At 36.2% G+C, this 25609-nt stretch overlaps 1 protein-coding gene across 1 annotated transcript in view; it reads right to left on the reverse strand.

The window, feature by feature from the left end:
* Positions 1-9038: 9038 nt before the first annotated feature.
* Positions 9039-25609, reverse strand: part of LOC122832574 (metabotropic glutamate receptor 4-like) — a 171086-nt gene continuing 154515 nt past the window's right edge. The window contains exons 9-13 of the mRNA XM_044119466.1: positions 24662-24798; positions 23197-24132; positions 18836-19082; positions 17358-17403; positions 9039-14003 (exon numbers count right to left, since the gene is read on the reverse strand). Coding sequence (XP_043975401.1) covers positions 17366-17403; positions 18836-19082; positions 23197-24132; positions 24662-24798 — 1358 coding nt within the window. The 3' untranslated portion in view covers positions 9039-14003; positions 17358-17365. The remainder of the gene's footprint in view (positions 14004-17357; positions 17404-18835; positions 19083-23196; positions 24133-24661; positions 24799-25609) is intronic.

Below are 25609 nucleotides of genomic sequence, written 5' to 3' on the forward strand. Positions count from 1 at the left end.
GTCACTGGTAATGCATTGAACTCTATGTGCTTGGAACTCTGAGATTTTTTGATATTGACCTATTACCTTATATGTGTAAACAGCAACACATTGTTTAGTGGTCCTATTTTAAATACTTTTTTAAATGGTCTGTGAGCTTTTAGTTTCATTATTTTTTGTGATTATAGTAGACAGTTTAAATGTAGACAACATGCCAGCTCATAATGGCTCCTCCATTACACTGCTTTTTCTGAATTATCAAGTCTTATGAGCTGTTTCTAGTTGGATAGAAAGGCTTTAAAACTCTTGAAAATTAACTATTACCTTTGATCACTACCAATTTTTACTATAATAAAACATCAACATCAAAAGAACTGCACCAAGCAGATTAAAAACACATCCTTTTATCTTTTTTTCAGAATTCTGCAGTCATTACAATAACTGTAGCACTGACCTCCACATAAGCAGCTTTGAAATGTGGATGAAAAGTGAAAGGTAACAAGGCATCCAATTAAAAAGATCTATAAAACTCCAAATGTGGTTAAAAAGCTGCTTGGGTTGATGAAATGGAAGAAATAAGCTTGATTTTTAGCATTTTTGTTTAGAAACACTACAGCAAAAATAAATAAAAAATAAAAATTCTCAGTGCAGTTCTCTAGAAGTTCTCTGGAAGACACTATAATGTTTAATTTGATGTTACATGACATGATTATATATGGGTCTGAACTAGTTATAATAATATTACAAAAAATGTCACTTTGGTTATAGTACTGCTGCTTTGCTTTTGTTCTCGTGTATTATTTCATTGTACAGAGTTTCCACACATACTGTAACTCCATGGGAGATCATGTCATGCCGAGAGGGGTAGGAATATTGTCATTTCCTCTTTCCTGCTGATAAAGCCCATAGAGAAGGTTACCATCCTCAAATACCTCAAACAGATGTTCTAAAAATAGATGGCTCGTCTCAACCTGTAGGTTTTATTTAGATATTTCCTGTACCTACTCTAGCATAAAATGGATGTTTAAAAAGTATTACATTACCTTAAAAAATGCTGTGAACCAATACGAGAATTCCTCTGTGGTTTAGTGTGTTATGAGCATCCCATTTTAAAAGATGAAGTAATTTCACAACAATATCACAACAGTATATAAGATAGCAATTTCTGTTTCTTATGCAAATCAGTTCATTTAAATGTATGTAGATATCTCAAAATTCACCCAAATTCAGTTAGAATCAAATTAATTTTCATATATAATTACACACAATCTAAGACCCGTCCACACAGAGATGATTGCAGGTGTATCCGCAAAAGTTTTTCTTTTCATCGTTCAGATTATGCATCCACATGGATTTGGCGTCTTGGGAAACCAGAAACAATTATTTTTGTAACCGAGTTGAACAGAATAAATAATTTCCAGAACATGGTTCCCTTGTTTTTGTGTGGCCATGCCAGATGAGTGTTTTTAACACACAAAAAAAAATAAAAATAATAATCTCTCTCTCTTTCCATCCCAAATGCACCTCACACAAATAACAAAGCGCGGATTCAGTGTTTTTTGTATCACTCTCTGGCAATGTTAAAGGGCCCCATGTCATGTCATGTGGAAAGACTTTTATTTTTCTTACTATGTACTAATGTAAGAAAAATGTTTTGTTTAAAAGTCCTCATATTTTGTGTTTTGTAAATAAAAGGGATATAATACATGATAATCTTGTAAAAGGAGAGAGTTATAATGATGTTTTAAAAGCAAAATATTTTTTGCCAACTTCAACCGTTTGGTTGTTTATGCCTGGATCCCAAACAACTCCAAATGAAAGCAATTTTGTTAAATACAATACAGTACAATGTAATTCGTTTGCCAAACAAATAACCTTTGGCTCTCTGGATAAGTGTTAAAGTTGGTTTCAATAACAGCAGTTCAACGTAACTAAACAGAACAATGACTTGTTTTGGTAGAAGTTATAATTTGAAGCATTTCACAGAAACAATGTTTACACAACTGAATTTTCGTTCAGTGATTCACAGGAAAGATAATATTTTTCCCTTTATCAAGTAAATGTTTAAATTTGGAATTAAATGTGTACTGTTGTTACTGAATTTGTGTTCACTGAAACAAAGGCTATATGTATTTTAAGATTTACATTTTTTTTAGACAGACTGCCATTCTCTTTTTGAAAGTGTTTTGTTTTGTTTTTTCCTGGAGATTCTTGTAGGTTTTCTTAACTTTGTAAAATTTGAAAAATATGCCAGTGAAATAATGCACCTTTAATTTTCGTTTTTAGCTGGAAAAACAAATAGTGCCTTTCAAACCAAGGAGTTCTTGTTAAACTGAAAAGATGTCATTTTGTTCCTGACTTTAGCAGTTTCACTGGATATTTTAAAATACATTGATCAAATTATTTTTGCATGTATCCTTCCAATAGATTTGTCAGCATGGGACTATCATAACCGGTGGTAGGATGCAAATAGTTGGGCTGGACACCAGTGACACACATTAATGGCAAGCTGTTGCAAGCTGCCTCTGAATAACTCAATTAATATGGTGCACACAGTCACACCAGGAGAACTTATCTGCTGTCTGCCAATAAGAACTTTTAATTTTTAAATTTATTCCATCTTTATTTTGTGGATCATACATTTTCTGTTCACTTCACATACCCCACAAATAAAAAAACCCACACTCACGCTGTTGAAAGTATGGGTCATAGACAGCTTCTGTTGGTAAGTGAGTTACTAACCATAAAGACAAATGGCCAGCTGTACAAGCAGATGCTCTGCAGAGGAATGGCATCGTGTTATTGGATGTTTATTGGAACAAGAAATTGAAAGGGTGGGCCAGTTTTGAACAATCCTGGACTGTACAGCTCTTTAATCTTCATTTCAAGTCTATTTCCCAAATGGAGGTGATCAATAGGTGATTTCCCACTACAACGACTCCGAACAAAAGCATTGTTTGAGCCTCTCTCTTCATACAATTGGCGATGAGATTGAAGCAGCATTTCACACTTAATACGTTTTGCAAAGTCTTTTCATCTTAATTTAGTAAAGATGATGTCAAAGATCATAGTTTCAAATTGAATGTTGTATATGAAAAAGAGACTTTATTAGCACAGTTTTCAGATATGAGCCTCTCAACTAGAATACATTAAATTAAATTTAAGAAATGTATACCTTAACTGCAGGACTTGTGAATACCATACCACCAAGTCCTATATGCACTCCCCTTACAATTGTTTCCTGCAGCTTGAAATATACTTCCTTCCTGCTGGCTGTTCTCCCTCCTTGCTTCCACTGCACTCAAGAGCCTCCTTTGAGAGAAGAATAAAATTGAGCTCCACTCAGACCTTCCACCTTCCCTGTTCGAATCACAAAGCCTTTCATCACCACCCCTTGACGGCTCCACTGTTTGGAACATCAGGTTTAACAGATGCCCACATGTGCTGCCTGGCTGCTTGACTGTGAACATGTGTGATAAACTGATCCTATCTTTCTAGATCTATGTTATCAATCATTCTGATTCAAGTTCATCTTAAATCCATTGTTTGCAAACTTTTTTTTTTCCGTATTTGTAATACCTTTGCATTCTGTTCATAATGAAGAAGCAACTTGCCTGAAATGCCATTTACACATCTCGCATAAAACTGACAAAACATTTCAGAAATGGAGCATCATACTGACAGTCAAACATAGTGGTGATAGTGTTATTGTCTGGGGCTACTTTGTTGCTTTAGAACCTGGACAATTCGTCATAAATGATAAAATATAAAACCTGCTTCATGAAGGACAATCTTAAAAGAGAATACACAGTAATCAGTTAATTACTGATCACAAATCAGCTTGTGTTGAAATGACAAAGTTAAACAAATATATTTTCAATGGACTATGCAGAGCAGATTTCACAACTCTCACAAAGTCATCTATAAGATTCAGGAGCTATGAATAATAGTGTATTGTGCTTAACAGTTGCTTTTTTCAATTTAAATGCTGAACAATCATTTTTGTGATCTACACATAAGATACAGCAGGACTTCCTTGGCACCAAAAACATGATAGAAGAATCACAACCTTCAAGCAATGATCCAAATGGTTGGAGGCTCCTCATTAATATAGATAGGGTTTTTATAGGAATGGCTGTTAGTCTAAATTATTCAGAGAGTTCAGGAAGACATATGTGCTGCCCCCCTTCAGTAGCATAGCTAACTGAACACATAAATACCTTCTGTGAGGCAGGTGAAGTGTCAGAGAGAGCGGAGAATCTGGCATGCATAAGAAGAGGAATTGCACAGAGTCATGACACTCCTAAATCATGAGCTGTAAGAATGTCAACAGGATAGCAGCAGCCATATACATCGGCTCACACAACAAGGCAGCTACATTCAAGCAACAAACGTGGTGTGTTTGACATGCCATGCGACCAACCTTTCCTCTATTTTAGCATGACCACGCAGATTTGGAAAAAGTTAGAGGATGGCTGTTTGGGGATGGTCATAAAACAAACAAACAAAATAAAAATTGTAGTAGAATAAAAGGAACAACTAAACAACTAAAGTTTTAAATGGACAAAATTACAATTATTGAACAGTTAGCAAAGGACATTTATACTTGTGGCTTTAGGTTGTATCTCTGGCAAACTCACTTACTGTAATGCTTAGCTTGCTCTGACAACCGAGTGACATCTAAGACCAACAACTACAAAAAGATGTTTTGGACTTTTATGCTTGCATTTTGTCAACCATAAAAGTGCAGTTTTATAGTCATTCAAAACTAAAAAGGGCTCATCCGTCAATTTTAGCTTCAGTTCTGCTAGGGGATATCTCGATAACCTATTTATATCACACTGCAGAGGATTTTTACTCTGTTCTCAAGGAAAACACTCCTTCTGCTCCATTTTCTGGTAGTATTTGATAATGTAAAGTAATATTTAAGTCATAGCTCAGGTTTGGACTGAAACCTAATCTTCTGCAAAGGCGATGACCTTTAAAAAGTTGCCAATCCTCTTGACAGTATGACTAAGGCTATGTGGCTTAAAAAATAGTGTTCTTTCATTTGGTGTTAAGGCTTTTTTCTGCATGAGTAAGTAATGTGAAATTGTACATTGCTAATATCTGCTAATGTTCTACCCTAAGGACAAGAATATTTTCAATTAGAGTTGTATTTAAATAGCTGAAATCAGAAGAAACAATCTGCATATTTCTGACAATCTTTGAGTATTTCAGGAATTTCCGTAAATTTTCTGCAATCTGACAGTGACATAACATCTTTTGACAATCTCACCGAGCCTCTACTTAATAAAATTCTTTAACATAAAGATGTTTCAGATAAAAAATGAAATAGGCAAGTTTGAAATTGAAGTAAACAGAAGCAAAGCTTCAAGAAATGGGCAGCCTCCAGTAAATAAAACAATCAGAATGCCGCAAAGGTCAAATGTATTTTACATTTGAGAGAATAATGAGGATTTTGTATTTGTTGCTTGCACAAACATACGCACAGTAACTGCACTAAGTGGGTGTGCGATAGAATATTTATCTTTCCTCAACAGGCTTCCATTACACTGTCATGTGGTTTGTTGAGATTATTTGAGGAGAAAGAATGGAGAGCTATTATGCATAATGAGTTTCCTCCTGTGTGATTTAAATGTTTGTTGTAGCTATGTACTTACTGAGTTTCAGTTATCAGATTCTAGTACAGACATTTTATCTGAGTGTTTGATAGTGCATGTCCTAAAGTTTTCAGCTGGAAATAATCACAGCAAAATTTTGATCCATACATTATGTATGCTTTAACACAACATGCCATTCTAAGATATGCAAGCTGCTTAAACAATGATAAAGATGAAGACAGTTGCTCTTGCAAAATCAAATTGAACAAGTACTTCATGAAAAGAAGGATTTAAATTGTGTATAAACGTTCAATGACTTTCTAACTTGAATTGTTGAGTTATAATTGTTGTTTATCAGTTTTAATTACTCTTATGATAAAAAAATGGCTTAAGGACCTATTAGCAATTCAATAACAAAAGCAAGGGAAATAAAATGTCCCAAAAAGGTAAGACTGCTGACATATACCTTTATTTGTCAGTTGACAGACAGGAAGGTGGGTTATGAGAGAGGAGTAAGGCATTCAGCAAAGGTCCTTGGGCCTTTACCCAAACCCGTGACGTTGAAGGCTAAGGCCTCCTTACATGATTCTCACTTCATCCCTGTGCCACCAAGTGGCACAGAGCGAACCCAAAAGCACAGCTCTATGTCTACTGCTCCATATATGTTCACACTGGTTCATGATTCAAAGAATGGAATCTCAGACACAAATAACTTCTTCAACAATATAATACATTCTTAGCAATAAATTAACTAATATCTATCATTTACTCTCCTCATTATAATAAATGCCGGGAAATGTCTCATCTAACCATTACCTTTACTTGCCTATTCCTCCTCAAGGACATTTTATCCCCAACTACATCAGTCACAAGAAAATACTCTAAAACGCTAAATGCCTATAATGCATTCCTGTAGTTTAAATGGGACACAGTTAACTCTCTCTCTCTCTTTCTCTTGGTGTTTGATTTAATTTGGGGAAAACATATTCTGTTTTCTCATTAAAACCCAATGGTTAGAGTCAAAAATACACCACACGACTTGACCAATAGTTTTAAGCTGAACTGCTTTTGCAAGCTGATTCAGCTTTAAACACAAAGAGAATATGCACAGCATATTCAAGGCACCCTCTTAATCACCTCATTAGCTTTTCATAGAGGGTTTATTGTGAAGCATAGAATATACAAAATTAACATTTATGTTTACAGAATATACACCTATCATTTATTTTAAAGCCCAGCATGTTTTTATATCTTTTGAGGTTATATAGATGAAGGATGAGATGATGTGAATTTTCTCATTTTCCAGTATGCTATTTGCTGCAAGAGACGTTAACAACACTGTACAGCACATACTGCTGATTTGCTAATTGTGGAGAAGAGTTACTTAAAGTAGAACACAGAGGGCTGATGATGGCCTTTTATCAGTTATCACCCAGGTGGCATTTTCAGGCCAACTATAAATTCACTATAAAGATAGCTTTAGTAGATCTACTTTTCATTTAGACTGGCTCATAATTCTGTCAGCTTTTATAGATGGTTTGATATTTTCTCAGTCTGCAGAAGGCTCCTGCTGCAGGTGCAGCTGACAGTATTGATCTACCATTAAACTGAGGTTAAGGCTGTGGCTTGCCTGACGACTGGTGAAGCTAGCGGTGCAAATCACACACAGCTTTGTAATTCCGCACTGTATTTAACTCGTGCCGAGGTTTTTGACAGTTTTTGCACAGCTCCATGCATTATTTTCAACTAGAAACATAATAAGAAAAGGTCAAATCTCAATTCTGAAAAGCTGTATAATTTGGTGTCTGTGACTGATGATGAAGTCTATTTTATGTAAAACCTTCTCTGACTTTATGCTTCAGTGGTAAAAATTATGAATTTAAAGTTGAGGTTGCGGTTTGTGTTTCTGTATCGTGTGAATAGCGCAGCAGTACTGATATGTGCTGTAGACCAGGTATCTGGCATGTTTATCTGGCATGTTGCATGTGGTCAACACATGTTTGCTACATATTGTATGTAGCTGTTGGTTGTCTAAAATTTATCTGTCTGAAAACAAAAGAAAACATGACCATGTCAAAATTCAGGAGTGAATTCAACATAATGATATCAGAAATAGTGATGCCTTTTGAAATTAGTCAAAATCTTTGGACAGACCTACTGCTTTGTAACATAACCAGTTTTGATATGTGTTTAAAGTCAATGCCAAGTTGAAATACTGGGTTTTTACCAGTAAGCTGCTGAATTAAGGAGAAGTTGAACAATTTGGAAGATGGTCTTCCCTGTCCAATTTCAGTAACCACTGGCACCAGACCTTGACTATGACGTCACCACCACGCTTCAGGGCTTCCAACATTCATGTTGTTATTGTAGCTCAATTATCGTATCATGTGATTTTAAGACTTTTCTATGAAAGTATTTTAAGTATTCTTTTCAAAACAGCAAACTATGTTTGTTCTAAGCCATCCATCTTACCAAACTGTTTACTTCAAATGGAGGGAAAATTTGTTAGGATGCGAAAGAATTACCCAGGAACCAACAGCAAGACGCTGGAAAATCAATTTTATTGCATGCATTAAAGCAAAGCCATCTAATATAGACTGAGGGGATACAGACCAAACAAAATCACCAGCTCCAAAATCAATACTTTCAAAAGAAATGTGCAGCTTCCCCACTTGTACCAATTAAAGGTCTTTTAGAGGAAAGTTACATTCCCAAAGGAGATAAAAGAGGCTTTCACATCACAAAACATTTCAAGATAGGGCATTTTTTAGAAGTCTATGTGTTTGTAGAGAATACCGATATGGCAAAGGGGGAAAAATTCAGCCAAACTCTGTGACTTGTCTTCAAGTACAGAAGTCACAGATCCATACGGTCCGATTTCTATGAGGGCAAGCTAACTTTCTGGGTTATGGGGCCTTAAACACGGATCGAAATAGGAAGCAAGAAGGTGAAATTCAACTCAAAAGTGACTTGCCTGTGTAGGTTTCTATACCAAATGTTTTATTAATCTGTCTACGTACTGAACTATATGGCCAAAAGATATGTCTTTGGAGGAGTTATGATGAGGCGGTCAAACTGAAGAGCAATGTACCAACTATTAAGCAATTGTTAAGCATATGCCAACTGTTGAGCAGGGTACGTTTTGCTGTTCTCCAAACTGCCTGTTGATGAAATTTGGTATACAAATAAACTTGATTTGCCTATGTGAGATAGTTTGTACTGCATTTTAAAAAGCAAAAAAAAAAAAAATGTATAAACTACATTTTACTTCTCTGTTTTTTGTTCTTATTTGGATGTCTACTTTATGGTGCTATGTAGAATTGAGAACTTAATACTATGGCGCATTTTGCTGATGTACGATTTATAAAGAAACAGTGACACATTATTAGCAAAACAATCTTTTATTAGAAACATATTGTATAAAAATGAACATGCTTCACACATTTAGATTTTTCTTTTCATATAGATAATTCATAAATATTCAGGCACTGTAACTTTTTAATATTTTTTAATATGTCAGTACATAAAGCAGACATGATCAATCCATTTTAATAACATACATTAACTTACCATTTAACTTCAATCAGCACTTACATATTCTATTTTTGCAACACTCACAGTGTTGTATAAAAAAAAAGGATCTGTGGCAAAAAACAGTAAATTATTGATATTCACAAACACAAACAATCCCACAAACAATACTCAATCAAATAATGAGAAAACCATTGCTGCATTATTGTAGACTTGTTGAAGCTGACTAAATCCGTTATTGAAATTCTTAGTTTTTTATAACCACCTGCAGCAGTTTTCCTGTTGAACACTATGCTTTTCTCTCAAACTGTTCTTGTGACATATGAGTTCTGACATGCAACATACAGACTTTTGCATTGCTGAGGATAACATTTAATGAAACAAATTCCAGATTTACTATTTATGACCAATACTTGAGACTGAAGACAGGAATGCAGTTTGCACATAACTATAAATTGTACACGTTCAGTTCTGAATTACGCTTGAACAGAACACACTGAACACGACAGTGAAAAATAGAATGGCAGAAGTAGTTGGCAGGAGGCACAGGATGAAGGCACCGGCCCTTATTTATCAAGCAGAAATAACATTTACTTCCTGAAACTATTAGTATGTTTTATTTATTTGTGATTGCCAGGTGGCAGAAAGGCATAAAAATAGTTCTCAAATGCATATTAGAGACACCAGGACTCCGGTGGATTCTGTAATACAAGACAGGCGGGCAGCTATTATTGCATCTACTTTGTCTTGCAAATATTTACATACCTTTAACCTTATCACATTTTGCCATATTACAAACAAAAACTCTAATATATTTTTACTGAGCTTTATCTGATGGACCAACACAAGCATATAATTGTGAAGTAAAAGAAAAAGAATGTATGTTTTTACGCCAAACCAATTCAAAAGGTGTCATGTGTGTGCAAAGCCTTCTCCAGAACTTCACAAAGATTTTCAATGGTGTTAAGGTTTGATCTTTGTGGAGGCAGGTCTACATGTTAAAGTCACCTCTGATGCTCCCTAAACCACTCATTTGCAGTTTCAGCCTGATGAATTTTGGCATCCTCATCTTGGAAAGTTCCGGTGTAATCGGGGAAGAAACAATCTATTTATGGAATAACCTGGTCATACAGCATTTTCAAACAGTCGTCCGACCTCATTATATTACTGCACCTGGAGCTAACTAACTACATCAACCCCAGATTTTAGCACTTGTACACCCCCACAAACTTGCATAGTTAACACTAGGCATGAGAGGCGCATCACTTCTTCTGCCTCTCTTCTTACCCTGATGTGCCCATTACTGGAAAATGGCAAATCTGGATTAATCTGATCATTTTTATCCTCCGTTGCAAAGTGTGGCATTTTTCTCAGTTAATCACTAGTGGTTTGTTTATGGCCCTACATCTGTTCTGTCCCAGTCCCTTGGTTTTCCTTCACATTCCGGTTGTGGAAATGCTCTTACTTTCACTACTATACCCCTGAGTTCAACTACTGATCTTCTTTGATTGGATGTCACCAAATGTTTGTGATCACCAATTACTTAAACATTCAGGTTTTTTTTTTTCTGACCACGTTTCATCCTCAACGACAACGGTCCCCCAATATCCCTCCAGTTTTTTTTACACAACACAATAGACCAGGGGTGTCAAACTCCAGCTCTCAAGAGCTGCTGTCCTGCAACTTTTAGATGTGCCTCTGCTGCACCACACCTGAATAGAACAATTAGGTCATTAGCAAGGCTCTGGAGAAGTTATCTAAAAGAAGGAGGTAATTAAGCCATTTCATTCAAGTGTTTTGTAGGACAGCGGCCCTTGTGGACTAGAGTTTGACGCCTGTGCGTTAGACGGTACTCAATCCAATCTTATTAGCTTCTGCAATTTTCTTAGATATTGAATAGACTAATAACCTTTCCACAGGATGTCTTCATGTTAGTTTTTAGAAATTACTTCTTATTACATCAGCTGGGATGAAACAACTTGTTGCCAGTTGCAAGACAGTTGTCCATGCAGTAACTATCCACACTAAAAGCTCATACCTATTTGCTCAGTTAAATTAAATGAGTGTTAGGTGAAATTTAGACATTTTTTCCTTAATTGTTTGTTTAACCTGAAACAAAAACCTATTCACTTTTCCTCTTGCAGGTGGTTGGACTTTTGGGAGATTCATTGTACTGGATCTTTGGGAGGGTCTAGAGATAAAGATGGACAGTTTCTCTATACTGAAAGTTAGGTCCTCCCAATTAAGAGTTATAATGCTGAGCCAGAAATGCTGGTTCCAGACCTTCTGTGACAAACATCAGTGATAAGACTTGCATAGTCAGATAGTCCCTCTGTCTAGTTAGAGCAGATCATATTGAAAGGGCACTAAGCTTATCACATATGTCTCCTTGCTGTTCTCATTCTTGCAAGAATTCCTCTTTGAGTGTAGGTCACAGATGGCAACTAAGAGTGACATTTAATTAGGGGAATCTGCCTTTTTCCTTTATTTAATTTTTTTCATTTGCAATGAGCTGCCTTTTTTCTGACATTCTTAAAAATAATGTTGTGAAGCAACTGTCTTCACAAGTGATCCAATTATTAAACTGATTCCTCTTGTATGTTAAGTTTTAGATGTGAACTTTCTGATCTGTATATATCACAATATCCACCATGAAACAGTGATTGTAGCATCATGCTATGGGGATGCCTTCTTAAGGAAATCAACGAAGGGGAGGGAGAATGGAGCTCAATGCAAGACAAAACGTGGAAAAAAATCTGCAAAAGACTTGGAACTGGGACCGAGAGTCTTCAGACTAGAATATTGATGTTCACTGACACTTTCCATGAAATACAACTAAACTTGAAGTTCTGCATTTCGCAAATAATAATCAGTGTATTTACATAAAAGATGTGCACAGCTGGCAGCGACACATGGCAGAAAAAGACCCAGAGTTCTAAAAGGCATTCACTATATTTTGTGTTTGTAAAAATAATTAGAAAATCCCATTTAATTTTTATTTTTTTTAACAAATATGCACTTTTTTCTGTTGGTTTAAAACTATTACATAAAATTCATGATAATATGATACAATTTGGAAAAGTTCAATGTGTATGTAAACTTTTGCAAGGAGCAAGATTGTGCTTGATAAAAGGATGTTTTCCTCATCCTGGTTCATCTTTAGTTTAAGAAAAGGAGGCTATGAAAAACTGAGCCAGTTTGTTTTCTGTCCAAACAACCTGAAAGAGCTGAAAGAAAAACTGGCCATCACCAACTTCTTTACTAGTCTACTTTAACATTCTCATTTTTCTACATGAAAGATCTCAATTACTCTAAATTTTCCAGCTTATGTAAACCATACTTGACTCTAGAAATGCTAATGAAGACCTCACTGATCACAGATGATATCAAAAACAAGAAAGACAGCAAAATGTTAAGTGACAAAACAAAAACTGCAAACTATTTAATGAGGCCCTGTGTATTCAGTCTCCTGCTTATTACCCATCATTAGGCCCGAGCAGCAAAGCGCTGCGAAGGCCTATTGTTTTTTAGGTTTATATTTTAAAACGTGCAAAACACTGATATGTTGAGGTCTCTTATCATTACAAAACCAACCATTTAGTTAAACCCTGCATTTAGGTGCAAATACTGTTGGCTGTCTATAATGTCCTATTTCTGCTTCACTGAGATAAGAGTGAATTAATATTTCTAAATGCAGGGTAAAATTCTGCACTGTGTCTTTAACATCGGAAGAAACGGAATAGACTCCATCCTAATAACCCGGTTCTGTCAAAAACAATGAGTGTTGGCTGAGGTAAAATCTGAACAATCAGATAACTCCTTGACTTTCCTACAGGTTCTGTCAGTGCAAGATAAATAAGGACCATTTTGTTTATGTTGAAAATATGTATTATCAAGCCTGCTGACATGTATGGAGTGTAGACTGATGTTAAAAAAATCAGATTGCAATGCCGTTGTGCCTCTTTTTGTGTATGATTGCTCTTTTGTCCAGCAGAGGGTTGTCGAACAGGCAACGGCTCAAAACGACATCTTCACTGTGAATGACAAATGTGACAATGTTGCATTCCAAAGACACTGAAAACACAGCACGGTACACGGGATGTTCCCATTAGCATGCTCTGGGACTGTACAGGAGGTTTCCCAAGATGATTGCGACGATGTCATCATTGTCATAATGAACATTTTACCAGACAACTGGGCTGACCCACTGATTTATTTTCATGTCTTTCACATGTGGTTAGTTCATGAAGGAATACTGAGTGTGCTGTAGTAAGGCATGTACAGTATGAAGAGAACTGCAGATTTCAACTCCACTGTAAATGAAAATACTACTTTTCTATAATGGTTCATCTTGTCAACTGCGTTTGAGTAAAAAAGAAACAAAAAAGAGAAAAAAAACCCAACAGAATATTCTCTTATTTTGCAAAAATGACATGGTTCAGCCTTACAGAGAACTGATGATTTCTGTGCTATACACTCCAGAAGAAAAAACATACTACAAACTCCAGGTGTTCTTCTCAGCGTGATTCAAAAACGTCAATAATCAGCTCTCTAATGTCTCAAAAAGAGCCGGAGAAGGAGAATTCCTATCTATTTAAGCTCTTTTACATCTTCCATCTCAATTCTGCAATATACTGATTTAATATTAATCTGGCATTCAAGCCTTATTCCCTAGAAAAATATGGCATCCTTTTCTGAGTGAATAATTTCCATGAATCTTTCCCAGTCCTTTGTTTTGCAGCATCATCAAAGTTCTCCATCAAAATTCCAGTTATCCCTTAAAAACAGGTGATTCCTCCCCCTGCAGGCCTTTGCTCTTGTCTCAGGACTTGTCTCCGTCTTAGATGGCATGATTGCTGTAACTTATGTATGTCTGCTTCGAGGCCAACACTGCAAACGAGGGTGAGAAGAAAAGGCAGAGTGTTAAAATTGAAATGAAATGGGCGAGCCTCAAATAGGCGTGGGAGTGTAGTCTTTAAAAATCCACATCGTGGGAATACAGATTGATGCAAGGGTCTATTTATAGATGACTTCATTAACCAAGCACAGGTGGAACTAATTCTGATAACACGGATGTTGATGTAAAACTGCATTTTCGTAAAAACTTCCCATCAACGCTGAGCATTAAAATGGAAATTTTTAAATTAGTAGTGCTGCTCAGGATTTAGTTTTTTTTTTTTCTTATCCAGCATGTTGCGTAAACAGACCTTAGAGCCCAAAGCACCAAAATAAACTGCACAGTGCAATAATTAGGCTGTGGTATTAGAAACAGATAAACAAGAATCTTATTTGTAATTATTTTTTAATCCTGCTTCTGTTATACGGTGTGCAAAAATATAAATTTACAAAAAACGTTTGTCTAGCTGTATAGTTTCCCGCAAATCCCATAGAGATAAACGTCATATGCCTTTAAAGCTGGATTTCAGCAGGTAACATTCAGCCACTTGGCAAGGAATTCTGCCATCAGAAGGTGAGAAAACTGTCAAGCGAACTGATGACGGAAACCGAAGCTTATAGGTAAGTGAGCTAGATCAACGTGCTGGACAATTTAAAAACATTTGTATCATAACAATTTTAATGAGGAAAATGTAATGAAATGAACCTTATACATCCTAGCTAAATGATACTGAAATCCAGACTGCAAACAATGATTAGGAATACCTGCAGTTCAGACCAAAGCTGCTTTTATAGCTCTAGCAGATTTAGATTTACATTTAACCTAGAAGTTGGTCCCTTTTAGGAAAGGTCAGGACTGAACTAAACTGTCTAGATGGTTTATGTACATTTCAATGAAAATAGCACGTCAAAAATGATTTATGCCCTTCTGTGAAAAAACAGATTTGTATTACATCAGTCACAACCTTATAATTGCTGTTATTTTTTTTTTTGTGCAAATTTCCACATGTATTTTAACAATATATCTGTGGTAATAAGCTTTTATGATATTAGGAAATTAGAAAAGAATTCAACGTGATTAATTTATGTATATTGTCTAATAATATTTTTTGTTTTGATGGTGTTAACCTTTGCGTCGCGTGTTTTGTTGTAGTGCCGTTTTGTCTCTGGACACTCTTGTAAATCCAATTTTAACCCACAATGCATCTTCCCTGGTTATACAAATATTAAAATGTTGTAAAAAGACTAAATAAACCCATTAAATAAGCCAAAAGCAATTTCAGTGCGATTATATACGCAACAGTTTGCATAACTCACAAAATCAGCTTTCTGTTTTTGTAATTATCCAACTGTATCATAAATGCATTATAAGGGGGCAATCAGCATATCACAGCAGTAGCATTAAATGCAGAAGTCATTCTAGTGCCAGTCTTTCACTGCATGCAAAGACCTGTGAATTCTTTATGCACCAAGCAAAGCATGCAAAAGTCAGTGAATTGGTAATTTGAAAAGTTAAATTACTACAAGATCAGAGGAATTGTTAAATTGGACACTGAACTTTATAAGCTCATAAAAGCTCTTACTACTTTTTATTTCTCGGCGTGTTCTTTCAGCTGTACAAAAAAAAATAATTGTCTGGAAAATCATGAATCCATTGATTTACCAAACTTTACAAAGCACAAACCTGTTATACATCTTGGACCTCGTCACGTGTCATGTTTAATAACCACATCTGGTCCATGTGCAAGTTTCAGTGGACGTGCCATGTTTTTTAAATAAACATCCCTCAGTGAGCATGGTGGTGGTAATCATACAACCAATCTGTCCACAACAGCCTTGGCTGATTGAATATGTCAGAGGGAAAAATCAGAATGAGGGAACAGCTAAAAGTCAGGGTGAGCACGAAAAATGAAGGAAGGATTTTTATTAGTAAACACTTCTCTATTTTTGTGAGAGCCATGTTTGGGGTGGGAATGGAAGGCGGTAATCTCACCACTTCATCCAAAGCATTTTATTCTGGAGAAGCATTGATAAATGAACCTTGTTTGAATATTTATGTGCTGCAAGGCCAAGATAAAGAATAGATGGTCCAGAAAGAATTGAACCTGGCAGACCCATCTGTCTTCTCTTGTTCACTCTTATTGTTGTTGTTGTCTCATTACCACAAATTCCTCTTTTGTCAGCAGAGAAACAAATTACAGGGGACACATGACTGTCGCTTGTCTTGTGCTTTCAGGGAAAGTGGTGTCATCTTCCTGCATTCACTGGCTTTACCATGCTGAGTGGTCTTTTTAAACATCGTACACATATTGTCACCTTCCTAAAATAATGGCCCGAGTCATTTTTTTGCCAAAAGTAAATTTGGCAAAAACAAATCACCACCTCTTTCATTCCAAAAGTTTTTTAGGTTAAAAAAAAACACAAAACACTTTTGGGGAAAATAATGACTTAGGTCATTAATTTAGGAAGGGGGTGATACTTTCCTTTCATGCTCAACGTGTGTTGCTCACATACAGTGGAGAAAATAAGTTTTAAGCACATTAACACTTTTCATGTAAACCAAAAATTGTAAAACATTTTCTAACATGGCTGTTGAAGTTAAATTCAGACCATGTGTTGGTAACAACTCAGTCTTAACAGTCTACATATATTGAGAATGAAAAAATATTTAATGAATTAGATGAAATAAATTAGAATAACACAAGTAATGATAAATATTGAAAACATGAGGGCAAAAATTAATAGAAAGCCGAGAAAACAGTTCAGATCTCTCCAAATTTAGAACACAATTTTGCTCCTTATTAGTCCCAGTTCATATCAATCAGCTAGTTTAGTCTTCACCATATTGCCTAGGTTACACTCAAAAAATATGCGTAAAAACCAAAAGCCCTCTTACGACTTCGGTAACCTTGTATTGCAAAGCGCCTCACAAGATTTCCCACAGAGACTTAAAAAGTCAAAGGAGAATCTTCTATAAGAAAGAAGCCCATGACATTTGTCATTCACGGTGAAGAAAGAAATTCCCCAATCAATTTTTGTTGATTTCTCCATATGCGTGAACTGCTTAGGTTGTTACCAACATCTGGTGAGCACATCACGCCAATAACCTCATTAGAAAGATATTAAATGAGAAAGATTTTTGCATGTTCAATATTTATTTTCACTGCTGGATTAGGGAGTGGGATTACTGGCTTGAGTCATCCAGGGTGCTCCATATTAGCCAACACTCATTCAACACGGTGTAGCAGCAAGCAAGTGTTTTACAGGTGTTGAACATTTGAAGAAATTAACAGAAGAAAAGTGGTAACAAAATAATAAAAGGGCAAAGTCATTAACTAATCTCATTACCTGGGAGTCTAAAGTCCCTCACAAGGGTCCCCTCCCTCAATACAATCTGACACATAAGCACAAAGAGCAGTTGTTAGATTCACAGTTCAGATGTGGGGGGTGGGAGTCCTGGTCAGCAAATGGGCTCAATAATTGGATAAGATGGAACAGCTCTGTTCTCAGACACACAAGAAACCTGGCATGCAAGTGTGGGCACAAGCTTGGTCATCTTAAAACACATCACTATGTGCAATTCAACTTGTCAAAGCATAAAATCAAAACCCTCAGTCATCAGACCAAATGTGGGTGCGTGACTGGATTTAAGCCTGTCCCCACACCGAGACTGCTTACTAATACATATAATCTCAGTGACTAAAAAGATCTTTGCTCACAATGCGTTTTTGTAACTCTAAAAAATAAAATATTGTGCCAAATCTCATGCTTTCAAATTCTCAAGTAATTTCTGAGCTAGTAAGAGCCCACCTTTTACTGGAAAATGTGCCTGTATTTCAAGCTGATCAAGTAAATAATCAAGAGTCAAGAATAGGAAGAATATTTTAAGAAAGACCAAAAACAAGTAATCCTCAAGTGATTGTGGAAGGATAAAAAAAAGAAAATCAGAAAAGTGTCTTGCATTTAAATTCAGCCCCTCTAAGTCAATACTTTGTTGAACAACCATTTTACTGCTGGGTGTCTTTTATGACAAGTCTCTAGCTTTGCATATCTGTTAGACACTTTGCAAAAATAGATCAAGCTGAGTCACACTGGATAAAGAGCATTTAGGAACAGATGTAGTCTGGCTTGCGCTGACCCATTCATTTGTTTTAAATGCTAACGTTGACTGTGTATTTAATTTTGTACTGTTAGGGGATGAGCATCCGCTCCAGTATCAAGTTTTTTACAGTCTCTAATGGGTTTCCTTCATGACTGGTATGTATTTAGCTCCATCCATTAACTAGCTTCCTTGTCCCTGCTAGAGATAATCCCTACAATGTTATGCAGCCACTGCCATGTTTTACCATAATAATAGTGTTCATGGGGATGTGCATTGCTAGTTTTTCTTCATACAGTGTTTTGCTTTTGTCTTGCTACTCTTTCATTCAAGACAGGATTGTGGAGTGCATCACTAAAAGTAGTTAAGCCACTTTCTACCTCACAGGACAGAGTGTTTTAGTGTGATTAGAATAAGTACATTCTAACAAGTTATCTAGTGAATGAAAGTAATTAGTTTCCCTGGATTTTATATAGGGGTACTGGAGTACGGGGGTTGAAGAAAAATACATACCACACTTTTTAGAGTTTTACTTTTAGTATTTATCACTTTACTCCACTTGAATGTTCTGCACTGTTTTGTAGCTGAAAAATGTGAAAAGTTCCAAAGGATGTGACTAATTTAATAGCTATAGTTGTGCCTGACATGTTTCGGCTTGGAATCAAGTTTTTATACATTCCTTTGAATTTTCCATCTCTTCATTCCAACCATGGAGTGTTCTACAAACCTTGTGTTTCCAGACTTTCACAGAGTTCAGACTTGGCCTCTCCATTTGGCCTCAGGCCTCCTTTGGGGTTGAACTTGTTCGACATGGTGGCTGCAGTGACCACGGCCTTCAGGCTGCGCTTGCGCTTGGGCACATTCTGCTCTGGATGAAAGAGAACCACATAGACCTTCGGCATGTAGAGCATTCCCAGGGAAACCGATGCACTGAGACTGACAGAGATTGTCAGGGTTGTTGTCTGGATATACATCTGTGTTGTGAAAGGGAAAGATGAGAAAAACATTAGATGAGAATGCAGTTTGTAGAGGTAAATCTATTCAGAGTTTTGAGAATGATCTGATCTTGCACAGTTGGGAGAAATGATAAAAAATGTTTATAGTAATTGCTTTCTATTAGTGCAGACATTCCACATCTAGAGTATAAATGATCTGTATGTGCAGTTAAAAGCCAATATTTAAGTAGAGTACATAAAGTGTAAGTTGCATTACCTTTTTTTCTTCTAGTGATTTTTTAGACAATGTTTTATTACTTTTCTCGAAAGCAGACTTTACATCCAATAAGACAGAAAAACCCAGAATATAATTTGCAAATGGGCGTAGGGATAAAGAACTTTAAGATAAAACAAAATAAATAATAGCATTACTAAGCTTAAAAGGGGAAGATTTTAAATCTGAGAATACCACCCAAGCCATGAAGTTCCAAAACTGAAATATTATGTATGGTCTCTCACTGTTTGAGGGACTAGTGCACTACACAAAATAAATGGCATCGTAAAGGATGAAAAGGGTGTGAAAATATGAAGCAACATCTTAAACAGCAATGAATTAAAAAGTCGGGCTTCAAGTAGATCTTTCAAACACAAAATGAGCTTGACAGTACCACAGAAATGCAGTCAAAAAAAGGCTTAAGGATAAGAAAGTAAATATTTTGGAGTGGCTATCACAAAGCTCTGACTTTAATCTGATAAAAAATTAGAGAACAGAACTAATAGATGTGATCAAGGCAACCTGAAAGATTGACACTATTACACTATTCCTACTGGGCCACCAGTTGAGGAATATTCAGCAACGGTCTTCAGTTTTTCAGGGCAATTTAACCAAATACTGGGAAAATGTATGTGCCCTTCTGAATATAAATAAAGATTTTATAATGTCTCTACTATAAGTCTGGATTTTTATCAAATAGCGAATAATTTGATTTCCTATTTGACATTAAACTATAAAAGTTAATCTAAAATAAAGTTGCCTGCTGACTTTTGACTCTTGAACAATTATATAATTTCCTCTGAGGTTGTTTACAATTCCCATAAGTAATTCTCCTTAGAAAAATAGGAAGAAATGAACAAGTGACTTGCCTCCTGTTACATTACTTCCTCTCTAATATTAATGAACACAAGGCAATGCATGTACATGGAAACACAGCTGAGAGACATCTTTCCAAGAAAATAAGCCAAGGGTTTTGTCTGTCATTATATTTGGAGACATCAGAAACAAATTATTTGACACAGAAATAGCTAAGAGGGATTTCAGACCACATGGCGACCGTTAATAATGATCCATATGTTAAAGTCAAACATATGTTATTCTATATGGACTGGGTTTGATGAGGATGTCTTGACTCAGCAAAGGCTGTCATTAACCATAGTATTTTTTGTTTAAGTCTAGCTTTAAGATTTTAAATCTAAAGGTCAAACGTGGAACAGAATTTGTGTATGTGTTAGTCAGCTGATATGTTTTTCTTTTTATTTCAGTCATTTGCAAAACATTTCCACAAGGTTATGGATTGGATTTTAGTAAGAAATTGGATTTGTCTTTAGTTATAAGTTGATTGCATAATTTTGCTATGCACAATTGTATTGTTTATTTCCATTTTATTACATCATTCTATACTGAACATCACAGATGTCAATTGATGTAGCTTAACTTTAGCAACCAAAAATATTGGAATAGCATATTTAATTATTAAATTATTAAATATGTAAACTAATTCCCATGAAGTGGAAGAGCAAATCAAAATTGTGGACTATGGCTTTTGATGTTCTTGAAGAAAATTAGAATCTTGGCTGAAACCCAGGAAAAATTAAGACCCCAAAGTTCATGTCGTTTTGGAAAAAACCCTAAAGATGAATCTTGGAGATGGAAGTGATAAATCCATGTATTCCATCATACTGCAAACAGCACGTGAGCATTTTTTGGTGTTAGAGGGCGAGTGTTGTAATCTCCCAAGAAGATTACTCTTGCCCTGGGGTGAATTCAGAACAATATTTCCAGCCCTCTAGAGTACAGAGTGAAGTCACTCTCTGAAGGGAGCCAAGACCCTTGTCCACTTTCATAGGACCTGCTGACATAAATCTTTCTGGACACCCTCAAATGATGGTCAATCTGCTCCACTGGGACATTGAAAGTAAAAAGCTGAGAGAAGAAACCAATATGAAATTTCAGGGCTTCTTTGTGGCATTCCAGGTTTAGAGAGTAGTTCTATTTGCACTAAGAATACCCCATGAGCAAAGCATATTGACAGGAAATAGCATTCAGTGAACCTTGCAAACTCTAAAATTCATACTATTTGTCATACCTAATGTTTCCTGAAAGCAAATATTTTCAGGAAAAAAAATATCCATTAAGTTGAATATTTTTGGAAAAAAATACCTTTTGCTTATTTGGAGGAACAAACAACATATTGCTGGACTAGACCTCATAATGTTGGAAATTTTGTTGAATGCAGTCATTTATTCAAAGCAAATACCATATTCTCATGATCTGGCCAATCCATAAAACTGGGACTTGCAAGCATTTGTACCTATTGAACTGTTTCCCATCTTTTTTCATTAGAACTATAGGCACACAAAGTATTGCATAATTGTGGCAGGAAATTGCATATGGTTCTCGAAATTTTTATCAAACTAATGCTAAAAGTGGCATGCACTTGTATTCAGCCCTCTCCACTTAGATTCTATTATACTACTACTACTTGATGCAAACACCTTATGTATGCTTGGGGGCTGAGAAGTTAAGGTGAAGGAACATTCTTATGATGGACAACCAAGAGAAGAATAAGGAAAACATGTATTGATTGTAACTTATTCTGGCATCATAACAAAAATATTAAATTACACGTTTTAGTGATGTTGTACAGCTCCAACATAGAGATAGCTATTGCTAGCTATCTTTAGGTATGTGTAGTGTAGAACTAAAGTTGTAAATGCACTTAGCACAACACTGAAATATGGTAATGGCAGCAATATGCAGTGTGGATGCTTTCATGGTGGGAAGTCAGGAAAACTGTTCAGGGGATAGGACGATATAAGGCAAACCTAGAAGAAAACATGTGAGAGACTTGAAACAGGGGGTGAGCATTACCTTCTGTCTGTACAACACAATATATACAGTACAGCCAGAGCTGCAGTAGAATAGTCATATTTTTAGTAGCCGAGTCAAAGCCTAGGCCTAAATCCAATAGAGAGTTTATGGCAAGACTTCATGTTCACTGACCTACATTAAAAGAGGACTGAGCTTCAGCTATATTGTAAAGAAAAATGGGTTACAAGCCAGTCTTTAGATGTGCATGAAAGGTTAAAATCCTTCATCTGTAATTACAAAAAAAATGTGGTTCTACAAGGCACTGGGTACAAGAGGCAGAATATATATATATAAAAAAGATTACATCCAGTTTCTTTTGCACTTCACAATTATGCATTATTTTTGTTGATGTATTTAGGTTTGTTGCTTTGTATAGCCCATTCCAAATCTTCTGCTACTACTGCAACTTTACTTCTCTTCTCTGTCCTTTCTAGTGTACATCTGTGTTTCACAACCTCAGAATTACCACTTGTAAGAGATAATTTATGAGTCACTGTTAGCTGACAACAACAATCAACAGCTACAGCAGTTTTGTCCAATTTCACAACATCTACGGCTGTTTGCAAGAATATAAGTTGATTGCTGACTCTGTTTTCCCACTCAGTGAATATTTATGGAAACACAAGTAAAGAAATCATATCCAAGAAAATTTGAGGGGAATGAATCATCCTGACAATCCAGCTCTAAAAGCCTTGTAATCCCCTCAGTGGAGCTCACAGCCTATCAGCTTGTGATAAATGGTGGCGACATTCATAAACACAAGAAGCTGATCTTACACAAAAACATAATTTAAGCAGGCATTTTCATCACATTCAGGTGCAATGGGAACATAAGAGGTGTCCAAATGAATACCTTCCATACAACATGTGCAAGCACATTTACTGATTTGTTCTAAATTCAAAAATATGCAATTTTGTTCAGACCAAAGAGACAAAACTACTCTATAAATTGTGCAAACTTTGCTATTTATTTGGGCTTTTGATGAATTTGATTGAGACATTATACCTTTTCTGTTGACTGTGAAGTTCCAAAAAAGATGGGGATGAAGGCCAACCAAACAATGCAGGTGGTGTACATGGTGAATCCAATGGGCTTGGCCTCGTTGAATGTCTCAGGAACTCCTCTCGTTTTGATCGCATAAACTGTGCAGGTGACCATCAGAAGCATGCTATAACCCAGCAGACAGATGAGAGACAGATCTGATATGTCACACTTTAGTACACCTCTGGACGTTTCAGGATTGGCTGTACGCTGGTCCTCATAGTCGATAATGGCTTGTGAAGGATCGACCCCAAACCAGATGCACACTCCGAGAAGCTGCACTGATATCAAGCTGAACGTGATGACTAACTGAGAGGCTGGAGAGATGAACCGAGGAGCACTGACAGACATCTTGCCCTGCTCAAAAATCCTGTAGATCCGATTTGTCTTGGTTAGCAGTGCTGCATAGCTTATACTCATGCCCAGCCCAAGAAAAATCCTGCGCAGTGAGCATACAAAGACATCCGGGGTGGAGATCATGAGGAAAGTTGTGGCATAACACAAAAAGATACCCGTCAACAGGACATAACTCAGTTCTCGACCTGATGCCTTCACAATGGGCGTGTCATTGTAGCGAACAAACGTAGCAACCACTAGCAAAGTGGCTATGATGCCCAGCACTGCAATCAAGACAGGAATGACTGCCCAAGGAGAGCTCCACTCCAGCTTGACAATGGGAATAGGAACACATCCGGTGTGGTTCCCATTGGGCCGCAAATCAAATCTGCACATCTTGCAGGTGTAAGTGTCTGCCTGATACTGATAACCGTCACAACTCTCGCAGTGCCAACAACATGGAATCCCCTTCACTGTCTTCTTGCGCTGCCCAGGACGGCATGGCTGGCTGCAGATGGAGGATGGGACTTCTTGAGTTGCACCTGGCCATTGCATCTCATCAGTCTGAAAAAAGCAAAAACAAAGGAGAGAGGATTTATGGTACAAGAAAGGTCCTTACTTTTGATTCAACAACTTATTGGATATATCAAACCACTCCTGGATTTCCACACCCCTTTCTTTGCCATATTTTCATACCTCAGTATACTTATAGCGATATTAATAAATCAGAATAGTATTGAAAATATTTCTTTTACCAACACAAAAACAAAACTACAGAGTTAATTTATAGAAAGTAATTCTATTTCTGTTAATTTTGATGATTATGGTTTAAAGTTATGAAAATTTACAAAAAATTTTGTTTCTCTAAACATGAAAATATTACATGGGAATGAAACATCTACTGGGTATTAAGTATTGATGAGGGGAGGCTAAAATGCAACCTCAAGTTCATATTTCCGATTTTTATTTCTAAAGAAAATGTTAGAATCTCACCAACCATGGATGTAGGTGCAATTATTACTGCCACAAGATAATGTAAAAGTCAAGAATGTTGTTTGCACAGTACAGTAAGATACAACAGAATAGTTCATACATTGAGGTGGAGCTGATCTGTCCAGTGCCCAATGATCTTGTATCCTGTGTTGTTGCTGCTGATCTGATATTGGTAAATTTCATAGCGACCAGGAGCGTCTCCATTCACATTGAAGACCACAGGGGTGCCAGCAATTCCTAAACAATGAAAGAACGAAGAAAATGTTTTGTTGAAACAAGTGGTGAACTTCAGTGTTGAGCAAGATATTTAAAACTTATCATTTTCTTCTCAAACAGCCTTGAAATAAAATGAAGTTGCAACAGGACCTCCTAGTGCTTTCAGAATGCTTTTACTAAGGAGAACAAACAGATGTTGACAGGTATTATATTGTGGTCTTTTGAGAAGAGCCAGAGCTTGTCTCTTTAGGTTCCCATGTCACTTCCCTCTCTTCGCTCTGCTTGTTGCCCCATTGCATGTTATTTACAAGGTCCCTACACATTACTAACGAATGACAGTACTGATTTTCATTACCGCTTTGAGAACTCTCTCATGTCTCTGCTTTCGGTTTCTAAAGCAATTAATAATCCCCTCTTGAGCTTCACAACTTGTTATAAAATTGTGTTGTGGGAGAAGGAGTATTCTCTGAATTAGAGAAAAGATCCAATCATGAACGCACCATTAACAGCATCTCTAATCCATTTACTTACCTATTATTTTCATTTCCTTCAATTCTCTGTTATTAAAACTTATCAAAATACTGAAACAAGTAATAAAGGCTAAAAACATGTCCTCAGTTACCTTGCAGGAATACACTCATTTACTGCAAGACAATGAGTGTATTCCTGAGTATTTGGTTTCCCAATACTCAGTTTTCTAATGTTGCTTTTTGATGTTCAAAAACAATATTTACATATGGACCTTTACTAATTTGATGATATTTACACAAGCTTTTTTACATTTTCTAAATATTCATCACTGTGATCTGTTTGAAAATAGAGAATTTGGGTA

Source organism: Gambusia affinis, linkage group LG01 (genome assembly GCF_019740435.1).
Source record: "Gambusia affinis linkage group LG01, SWU_Gaff_1.0, whole genome shotgun sequence".
NCBI lineage: Eukaryota > Metazoa > Chordata > Actinopteri > Cyprinodontiformes > Poeciliidae > Gambusia > Gambusia affinis.